The sequence below is a fragment of the Haliaeetus leucocephalus genome, unplaced genomic scaffold (assembly GCF_000737465.1).
Source record: "Haliaeetus leucocephalus isolate CR32 unplaced genomic scaffold, Haliaeetus_leucocephalus-4.0 Scaffold1, whole genome shotgun sequence".
NCBI lineage: Eukaryota > Metazoa > Chordata > Aves > Accipitriformes > Accipitridae > Haliaeetus > Haliaeetus leucocephalus.
In genome coordinates, this window is record NW_010972437.1 from 6,905,275 (window position 1) to 6,916,520 (window position 11,246).

At 40.0% G+C, this 11,246-nt stretch overlaps 1 protein-coding gene across 2 annotated transcripts; it reads right to left on the minus strand.

Annotated features, from left to right (window-relative positions):
• Positions 1 to 312: 312 nt before the first annotated feature.
• LOC104830450 (inducible T-cell costimulator-like) lies at positions 313 to 10,544 on the minus strand. Of its 2 annotated transcripts, XM_010565359.1 has the most exons (6): positions 10,477 to 10,544; positions 4,437 to 4,475; positions 3,168 to 3,506; positions 1,622 to 1,734; positions 918 to 1,008; positions 313 to 397 (listed from the first exon to the last, which is right to left on the minus strand). In XM_010565359.1, the coding sequence occupies exons 1-5, from the start codon at positions 10,532 to 10,534 to the stop codon at positions 919 to 921; spliced, it is 639 nt and encodes a 212-aa protein (XP_010563661.1). In that variant the 5' UTR covers positions 10,535 to 10,544; the 3' UTR covers positions 313 to 397; position 918. The 2 variants fall into 2 exon arrangements, with proteins under 2 accessions (XP_010563661.1, XP_010563652.1); XM_010565350.1 differs by lacking the exon at positions 313 to 397 and having other exon boundaries at positions 915 to 1,008.
• Positions 10,545 to 11,246: the final 702 nt, after the last annotated feature.

The window sequence follows — 11,246 nt, forward strand, 5'->3', positions numbered from 1 at the left end:
GCCACAAGGATTGGCATTGGAGGTAGTCTGTTTTTTTTGTCCCCAGTGGAAAGTTTATCATAAAGGAGACTGTAGAAAATAAAAGTTCCCTCTGTAGCAGCACTACAGGAATCTACTCTCAAGCAAACTCACTAAATTTTCTTCAACTAAAAGCTGACATCTTTAACACATTATTAGCACTTCATGTACAAGTCAGTGGACCAGGCAGTGTGCCAGTTAACACTCAAGGCTAGGGCAAAACACAGGTCGGGAGTGGGTGTCTCATCACTGAGCACAGGACCATCGCGAGAGCTCAGGGAGGCTGGGAAAGGTGAGGAAATGCTGATTTCCCATTGTCCAGGTTCAAGTAGCTGGAAAGCTCTGCTGCCAGAATTTCCATGCCACAGGCAACTTGTACCTGGAATAGGAATGGAAAATTAGTTACATGCAACCCTCATACGTCTGAATCAGTCCAAATTCTACTTCTGTTCTGTATCCAAAACTACTTCTGGCTACTATGCAAGGGTTTAAGTAGTTAGGAAGTTCCTCATTCTCTACAGATTATTTGCCCTTAGCCAGTAACACTCAGTAAATATAGCAAATGACTTCCCCAGAGAGATTTTGGGTACCACACATCATCTGAAGAATCTGAATGGAAAAGTTTCACATCTCTTCCTCATGTATAAGATCATTACTTTGCACTGATGTGAAGCAGTTGTATTTCTAAGAACCAGCCCACCATTCCAATTCAAAAGGTTTCCAGAGATTTTGCTTTTCATTTCCTCTTCCTGCTACATGGTAGCATGAACTCCATTAACAATCCCACCCACTCACCCACCCACCTAGAATCAATGGGAGACATAGCAAGCAGCCCTTTCCCTCCCAGAGAAAAGCCTTGCAACAGATACAAGCAGAAGTACAACTAGGCTTAATACAACCTCAGATTCTTGGTTTTTTAGCTGCATTCACTGCTGCCATGGGCATGTATTCACTATTGTACTCATGGGAGTTGGATTCACACTGCTGTTTCTGCAAACAGAGAGAAAATGCCATGAATTTAATTTGTGGTCACTAACCTCTGCCACTCCTGCCTTTGTTATTTAAGTAGGGCAGTTAGTCTGGCTGTTTTCAGTGGGAATATTAAAGTCAGAATAGACAGGCGCTCACATAGAAAACTTGGAATAAAACAAACTGAAAATGAAAACCACACATTGTCCAAAAGAATAACTAATGTCCATGGTCTCCTTTCTTTCCTGAGCCAACTGGTTCTTTGTTTTAGTGGTTTTGCTCCAGAACAGAGCTGGAATTGCTCGACTGATGATTTGTTTCCCCTTCTTGAAGAAAATAATCAGGGGAATTGCTTACCAAAGTAATTTTGCTGGCCTGTGCAGCATTTCTCCTCTTCCCTTTGATTCCCAGCCTTTAAATCAATAAACAATTCTGTCTTAGAAAAATTAAATCTGAGCTGTTGTCATCAATGACTGAATTCCAGTGTAAACTAACAACTCAGTCTCTTTGTCAAAAAACACATCACGTGCTGAGTGAGTATGTGCCCATCTCACCCTCTAAATGTCATTAAATCAAGTTCCCCATCCATGACCCTTGGAAGGAGGGTTCTGCAGAATCTCATAGACTTGCTTACCTTGTTCCTTAAGCAACAGGCTACAACACAGCAGACACAGGAAATCATGGCAAACATGATCAAACCAATAATTATCCATGACATGAGTCCCAGTGAAATGCAGTCTTCCTTATCTGGAGTTAGGGAGGAAAAAAAAAGTCATTACTGATAATTTGCATTCCCCTCCCACCCACCCCCTGCCCTGAGATAACTTTTCAAATTCTTTCCCTTTTCTCTTCACATTAATAAATTAGCAAAAGTGAGCTCTGGAGAAGAATTTTCATGGGGTGAAAAGCCACCTTGTAAAAGTGTATTCAGGAGGAAGCAGAACATTGCAGTTTTCCAGAAGCAGAGGTGAAACTGTTGGTACAACAGGGCTGAAAGTGTAGGCTGAAAAGAAACCAAGCCAGGCTTGAGAGCGTGGTGGTATTTCAGATCTGAGCAAGGCTTAAGCTTACATTCAGTGAGTACCACAGGTGACTTAAAGGGCAGCCTGGTCAAAAGAAAGGTGGACTTTGGCAGTCATGTTTGAATAGGAAGGCAAGCTGAGGGACACAAGATTACCCTTGCCCGGATCTGGGAGAAAATATGATTAGGTCATGAAACAGCTGGCAGTAGCTATGAGCATCTCGCTATCTGTACAAATGGACAGCTTTGGGAAACACTGCAGACAAAAAAGGATGTCACAGCTTGAATCTGAGAAGCTGTTTTAAGTTCAGAGAGGACTGAGGGATAATTTGATCCAACCACATGATTGTAGCCTTAGGATTTCAGCTTCTTTGTTTAGTCCTGGTGTTAAGTGATAGGAAAAGATAGCAAGGGAAGGACAACAGGCAGTACCATGTTGCAACTGAACTATATGGAGAACCAAGAAGGGATGTGAGCAAAACCACTATTAAATATTTCATCTTAATGTACCAAAGAGCCACTGAGTGAAAGGCAATTCAAAATTAAAGCCTGTGAAGTTAGTCCAAGCCCTTCTCAGTAAAAGGCCAAAAATTCTTAGCAATTGTGGACTCTTCTGCTCTAAGAAGGCTCTAAAGCTGAAGGCCTGCTTCAGAGAGGTGAACACCATCTTTTTCACATCACTGTGGCATCAGAGAGTTCTTTATACCACTACTAGCACAGATATTTGACAGCTGATTTTTTTTTTTATGCCAGGCACATGAAGATAGCTCTCAGAATGGATTTTTCCCCCCCAGCTAGAAATAATCTTAACATTTACATTCAGCAGCTTGGAAAATAGTCAATGGGAAATTTCTGCTGCACACAAAGGTGGGACTGCAGTACTCCAGAAGGTGTAGTCTAGCTAGCTTGGGTGCCACCAACAATATGCAGAGCTCAGCATGGCCTGCAAAACCTGCCCATGAAGATGAATAAATATGGAGAGGCCACGCTGAGCAGTCTGCCAACACAGCTCCACTGTTACCAGCCCCCTGCTAAGTAGTTTTAAGCTGTCTTGGAAATATCTGTGCAAACTCTACTCACAATTTTCACTGCAGCATAGCTATGCCCAACATCTACTTATCACTAAACTGAAGTGAGGGGAGGAGAAAAGTAAACTTACCTTGGATATACAAATAGGTTTCTTTCAGCCGGCAATCTATATAAGGAGGGGGTAAGAACATCTCCAGGCAGTAGGTATAAATGTCGATATGCTTTCTTTCCAGATTTTTAAGAATGAAAGTGGTGCTGCTATTTGAGTGCTCTGTCTGACAGTAGATGACATTACTCTTGGGGATAACTTTTTCCTCACTCAAATGGAGTGCACAGATCTCCTTCTTTTCATGCCCTTTGAAGAGGGTCATGCTGAACTCGCTCACATTTTTTGGGTTGGGGAATGTGAACTTGAAGTTTCCATTTTCAAATTCCACCATCACTTGGGGGTCAGAGACATGAGGCTGATCTGAAATCATGAAAACAATAAGTACAGTCACTCACTTAGCAATGAAAAGAATCCCTAAAATGTTAAGAAACTAATTTAAACAAAGCAAGTGAACCATGTGATTGAAACTTAAGGCATGTAGGTACTCAGAATAGGCTGGCTGTGGAAAGCAGCCTGTACAATGAGATACCAGTGCATCATCCTGGTCATGTCAGACATTACTGAGAAAATAAGTGAGGTAAGACCTGGACTGTTACCGCTATAAGGCTGGAGAGGTTACTGTTAGCATTGGATCAGTGAGTTACTTGATAATGTTTAAAGGCCCCCTTGGACCAAACACTATATGGACATATAATTTTTGCCTCAGACTGTCTTATTCATAGATAAAACAAGGTGGGACAAAGATGATGATAATTATCTCTGTTTTATAGTTCATAATCTGCACCCTAATGATGTAACTGAAAACTTAAAATGGGATGTGAACCCAAAACTCCTATATAAGTGCCTTAACCACAAGACCTATGTTTCCTTTCTAAAGTAGACAGTGGTTTGAGGCATGACATAAAGTTTAAACCTAATTACTTAGATGTCTATAGCACCTTTATCATTAACATAATGGGACGAGTAGAGGACAAATGTCACTGTGTGCATGCACCCACATGCAATCCAAAATTCACATTTGGCCTTCCCAAAAACTGTCTGAAAAATTCTCAGGTGTTGTCCATCTCTCGTTTTTCAAATTTATTGGAAAATAAAAAGAAAGTAAACTGACCAAGAACCTCCTGCTATCTCACAGTTTGACTTTGTAAAGTCAGGCATGGGAAACTCCCTCAAACAAAAATATGTTAAAGTGTGCTGTAAAAAAATGACAATGTTTTTCTTCAAGGGCAGTATTTTCTGATCTTGAAAGGCATTTAAAACCATAAAACAAATTGTGCAAATGTGTCTTACCTATATTTTTACATGGTCTTGACGAGCAGCTATCAACTCCTGAAAAATACAAAATAGTTTTCTGTTTAAAATTCAAAAAGAGACATGCAGGAACAGGGGCTGAGCCATGCAATGTTAAGATGCTGAAGTTATTTTCTAATTTGTGTCATTAGGCTATCTGATCCTGTCTGTGCTACACTATAAAATCATATGGTGTGATAAAAGCACAAAATATAAAAATCAAATTAAAAAGAAAATGCATTGAGCAAGAACTAATATTGATCATACATCTAGCATTTACAAATTCTTAAAACGCAAGTTTTAAGTAATAGATGTACTTCATAAATAGAAGCTGAGATGAAAGTAAAATTAACCCCAAAATGCTGAGGAAATCTGCCCCCAAACAAAAGAGCTTACTTTTGATTTCTCATGAATCCAGAGTCTGCAATGAGGCAGCATTATACTTTGTTTCCACACCGAAATGGTCATTTTGGTCTATGTTCTTTCTGTTTCCCCCATTGCTCAGCACTGCATCAAAACGTCTTTTTATGGCACATCCAGAATGAATAGCTAGAAGACGCTCCAACACATACAGCAAGAAAATATTCAAGCAATGCATATGGGTTTGTTCCTTTTTCAATAGCAACTTTTTCTCTTCTTGATTATCAAACTGTATTCGGTCCATTGTGCATAGGCAGCCTCCATTACAGGAGATGGGCACATTTTTAATAATTGTTCTGGATTTGTTTTTTAAGCCACTGCCTCCATCACCACGCAGTATGGCAATAATGAGTGGAATTTCCTGGCTGGGTTGGTGGTACGTACTGCTTTGAAATGGTTTGTATGTCAGTACTGGCAGCATAGCACAGCCTAACAGTGTTTCATTTGGAATTTTTCTTTTTATGGTGCTCTAAAATTAAAGATACAGACAGGAACGCAGACAAGTAGAAAAAAACCTGTATCTGCTTTTCCTGTTTTCTGATAGCCTTCTAGAGTAAGTCCTTCAGAGGCTGCTTAGACTGAAATATACTCTACATCAGGATTTTATGATGCTAAGGAAATATGGGGCAAATACTTAAAGACTTTGATGCACCATCCTATTCTTGTTGTTACTGCTACATAGTGGTCTAGATCCACACAGCTTAGGTCCCCAACTGTGCCAGGTATTGCACTGACTACACAGCATAAATAATCTTTTTCCCAAGGCACCTGTTATCTTTGACACCCAGCCTACATATGCAAAGGAACAGAAGATTATTCTCATTTGGGTACCTTTGTATGCTCTCAACTCTTTCTGGATGGAGGCAATCTTTTAGTGCCCATGCTTTTTCCTTCTTTGAATTCTTGCTCCCCAATCACTACCATTGGCAAGGGCATTGCAATGAATGATACTCGTTTAAAATATTTTTACTGTGACACATAAGCTAATGGACTTCTGGAAGGCATTTTGTGATGCTCAGTTAGAAAGCAATAGAAACTGTTATCCCTTTTTGATTGATTTACCCTCTTCCTAGTTATCACACTCTTCCTGGTTTACTGTGCACAGTCAGCACCCTTATCTAATTCAGCGACAGTTCTAATATCTGTACTTCTCTCAGGACTATTACTTAAGTGTGTGATAACAGACAAGGTATTTGGCATTTTGTACCACTGGTGTGAAGATAAGACAGACAAAACACACAGCTCACCAACACACAGTGAAATAGAGCTCTAGATATGCTGAAGGCACAAATACACAAAGTGCAAGCCCTCATAATGGCATATAGTCTGAAAAGCTGAAAGCAGAGGTCAAATAAAGAAACAGTTCTTGATGACTTGCATGTTGCATGGTGAAAGAAAACAGCTGCTATGAGAACAGCATTTGAAATAAAGGTCTTTTAAAATGCTTTTAAAATGTTTGATGGTCTGTAGTTTGGTAACATACCTTTAAAATTAGGCCCAACAGCAGACAAATTATTTAGGGAAGGGAAGAAAAGAACAAGTGTATTGATATAGCAGAAGCTAGGGAGCATGGTGAATATGTAAGCTGACCTGATACTTTTGAGTAGCACCCACCCATAGCTGAGACCTCTCTATTTGTCACTGGTCATCTGAGAGGAGAGGTGGATGCTGACTGTTGGGGCAGCCACGGAGCCAAGTGGTACCATATTCCCCCAGTGCCCCAGAGGAGCGTGGGGCTACCCTACTCTGAGTGCGAAAGCAATAGCTTTGAATTTCATTTCTCTTTCTGTCACTGAGAATAGTTCAATTTTACTGCTAGCTAATGAAATTGCCCTTTCATACCGGGTGGTTTAAAATGTTTGTCAGGGATCATGGTTTTAATCCTTGTTTTTAATGGAAAAGGACAGAGGGAGGTCATTGGGCACGTAGTTCCTGTGACCTTGTGGCAAGCTGAAAGATCATTTTGTATCCTCTCAGGTCCAGAAGCCTTAACTGTCCGTTTTCAAGAAGGACTCAGTAATGTATTTCTCTGAGTGAGCATTTTGGTAAATGTGATGCAATTAGTATTCCTCTGAAACAAGTGACCATGTAGAAAAGTGTGCTTAGCATAGTATAATGAGAGAACATTTTAAAATGAGATTAACAGTGCCTGAGATTAAAACACAAAATTGTCTACATGGATGACCACAATGGGTGAGATCTGATATGAATTTCCAACTCACTAGCTATTCTGCATCAGCTCCTGATGTGAATGCTCTCACTGCATACTAAAACGTGACTTATTCCCCCCTCCCTGTGCCTGACTGCTGTTCTCCTGTGCCCATTTGTACCGGTTCATTCTTAGGGTAATCCTATGGAATTGTAACACTCTCGTTAATGGCCAGACATATTTGGGATGTCATTTGCCAAGCTACAGTCAGCATAAATGTACATTTGGTGAGATGGGAGATAGGAAACTGGGGTTTAAACGTCCAATAATATTGAGAGATTCACTCACTAAACCTCCCTAAAAATATGTGAATAAAAGACAACATCATGGTATTATTGAAAATGACAGAAGAATCTCACAGGTTCAGTAGTAAAAATGCTTGGATTTGGCTGTAAGGTTCCTTTTTGGTATTTTTCATAAAAGAGCTAATTCAAGTGCATATGAAGGCTTTGAGACAAGAGGAAACAAATCTTTCATTTGTTTCATAGCAGTGTCATGCTGTGGAGTTGCATAGAGTTGTTACTGGCTCACCTTATGTGAAGCAGAGTGTCAAGACAAATACCGTGGTTCAGATGTAAATCCAAGAGATGAACATGTGTATGAAAGTAACATCTTGCTATGTTAAACTGTGAAAGAAGGGGGGGGGGTATACATTCTATGTATATGTGTATCTACAGTCATGTACATTTCCGTCTCAATTTCGTCTTTACTGCAGTGGGAAAGAACTTTGGCAGAAGTTGGGGAATTTTTATGGTAGTATGCATGGACACTGAGGCCAATGGAGGGCGGGTTATTTTCATTTTAATGGGATTACAATTTTGGACTTTCTGGTTCCTCTTTGGCAGACCCAATCCTATTTGCAAACATCACCAATCCATTACACATTTTGGTCCTAACAGAAGTTTAAAAAAAAACTTTTGATTGATTTTAAAACTTGGGGTTTAGGGTAGGAGAATAGAATACTCTTGCTTGGTTTTCTTGGTCTTTGTTTTATCTGCCCCAGCTCTAAGAAAACTAAGCAGCTGATAAAAAGAACAAGTATAATTTTACTTGGGTTTGCCTCTGAAGATGAGCAAGGAGAGTGCAGACCCTGTCTTTAAAACAAACATATTTGTTTTGTTAATACTAAACGGGTAATGAAATCACACACAGTTTTTTCAGTTGCTATAGCTTTGACCCTTCAAGGCACTCTGAAAGATAACACTGTCAATTCAGTGTTATTAGTTATATGCCTAGAACTAATTTGTTCCTATCTTTCAGGAATCAAGGATTAAGAGAGGAAAGCAGTGCTTCTGGGCAAAGCAAGTAATGGCCAGAATTACTCTAGGAAGCGATCTATAATCTGAATTATTTCTGTCGTATAACATATATTGTGAAATACGGAAACTCTTATAAAATATACCACTAACAAAGCAGCCATTGTTGATAATATTTCAGACACCCTTTTAAGAAATGACCACGATTTCCTCCTGTATTGACAACAGGAGATCTGTGGGTGAACAGTGATAATGCTTTGCAAATATTGGCGTGCAAAAGCTCATGTGCAACGTTTCATAGCAAAGGCCTCAAGTGCTATGGAATCCTATAGCTCTGTACTCCAAAATCCTGTTGCCTGTGTTTTTCTACAGGCACCAGAGGCTCCATGCTCTTACAAACAATTCCTTTATCACAATTGGGTTATCAAATCATAATACACATATATACACATATATCACCTTCTGTGACCTATTTACATTGAAAAAAGCCATCCATAGATCACAAGTAGGGCTTGCTAATCACTAAGTTTAAAAAAAAACCAAAATCTTAGAAGTTACTCTGCTTTTAGTCCCAAAAATTTGCCACAATGCTTGGCAGCACTCTCTGGAGTGCTAGCTTGTTCTCTAAATGAGAGTATCACGCTAAAGTGTCCTACATCAAGCCGATCTTTTACAGCCCTTTTTAGCAAGAATGATAATAATTAGTACTTTTTATGCTGAAAGCACTGTAAGGTAAAAAGCCTGAGAGATACCATTTCTTGTTACAGGCAGTCTCTTTCTCCTGCCATCTCCTATCCCCAGCCCCCTGCTCAAATCCTATTCTCCATATATGAAAGAAAGGAGAAAGAAGGGAGAAATGCTGGTATCAGATAGAACAATTATTTGCACCCTTAAAATTGCAGCCTATTTCTTCCCACAAGGAATGGCCTTTTAGATAGCTCTGGCCACATGTAAAAGTATGCTTGTCAAGTATACCTGCTAAATTGACTAGCTGAGAAATACTTAACAAAATTGATAGGATTTTTTGTCAGTAGATTTAAGAATAACTTTTCAAGGAGAAAAAAAGCAGCTCATGTCCCTTTAGAGATACTGATCACAATCCTCCGTCCCTGTGATTTCACCCATCTTTTCAATGTATCTGAAAACTCAGTATCCTATTGCTGTATTAGTTAACCTTCAGAAGGGTATCTGCATTGCCTAAAGAGCTGGAAACTGTTTTTTATTTAAATGAAAGCTTAAATTCTATGTGAAACCTCAGGAGTACTTAAATTCTACAGGGGGACTTGAAACCTATCCTGTATCACCAGAATTTCAGAAGCAAACACATTCAATAGCCCTTCGCATGACCTTCAAAGGAACATGTTTAGATGGTGCTCAGTAACTAAATCTCAGGTCTTACTTACATGACACATCATACCAAATCCTTGGACAGTATATGTATGAAAAAAAGACTCTTCTTAATCAGATTTTATCTGTATTTCTATCCTGGCCTGGTAATATGTGGGTTAGAGATAAATGCAGATAAATGTGAGCTCTGGTATTTTACTTTGCATAATTGTGATAAAACACTGAAACTTGAAAAACGCTACATCCATGTTTATGGCTGGACTGAGATCAGTGCTGTCACCATGCCAACGCAGCATTAGGAATGCTACAGTTCCTTTTAACTCAGTCTGCATTTCAAGCCTGCACCAAAACGATCTCATCCACTCTTCCATGCCACATACATTTTTCATAGTATAAAAATTCCCAGCCCAAAAAAGAGCAGGTTTAATATCAATATTTTGGCTTCTCTTTATTAAGCCATTCACCGTCATGCTGCTGTAAGACCTTATGCCCAGCAAGGGAATCGGGCTGGAGCACCACAGTCTAAAAAGCTAGAGGGTAACACTGAGCAGATGAGCTAAAGAATACAAACAATGAAAATTTGTACTTTCTAGTTTCAGAGCAAATGCCCTGTGCTGGCAGGAATTCTCTTCCCACCAGTTCCAGTGATATTTAAGTTGAGAGTGGTCTTTTTGCAGCTGTTTCCCTTAATTACCTTTATTCCTCCAACCCCTTGCTATCATGCCTCATTTAACGTCTCCTGTCACTGGGTGAGTTATATTCCATAGAGACATCTACTGCAAGGAGAATAATCCAAAATGCTACTCACCATACAGGGCTTCAAACTGAAAGCAGAGAACACAGAAAGTTACAGCAACCAACTTCATGCTCGCCTGACACAGAAGTACCAGCCTTCTGTCTGCTGTGAAGATGGGGAAGAATTCATGGGTAGAAAAGGAAGTGGTTCGTGGGCAATGGGGGAAATTATATGGTAATCAGAAGGACTTTTTAATTTAACCCCTGACTACGTTATAGCTATGTCAGCATTAGCTGTCGCCCACACCTGTGGAGTTTGCTGCTTTTTTTTTGTTCCTACCTCATGGCTTGCTGTCACAGACAGGAAGATGAAAGATTTTCTGACGTTACAATTGATGTTCACTTCTGCAAAGACTGTTTCTGGTTAAATCTATCACGATAGAAGCTACAGTCATCTACAGTACACTTCCTGCAGATGGCCTGTGGTCAGCAACTTGTTCCTTAAATTAATTTACAATACATGCATATTTGCAACTGGCAACCTGGTTTCTCCCCACCAGTTTCAGCTACTCTTATGTAACTGATGGTCTTGCGCGCTGTGGAAACTGTTAGTAGGGTGTAGGAGCCTCTTGTGAGTCCTGGTCCTGGAATTCATTGGAAGAACATGTCCAAATTGCAGAAGGATGCCCTCAGCCCTGAGACTTCCTGAAGGCTCACTCCGATGTGAGACTTCCACCCTGGAGGTCAGGCTTGCTCTGCATGGACGAGAGACTTCATGTGGCTCTGTGAGAGGAGGAGATCTGACCCAGTGCCCTAGGGTCTTAGGTCAAAAGTTTATCTCCT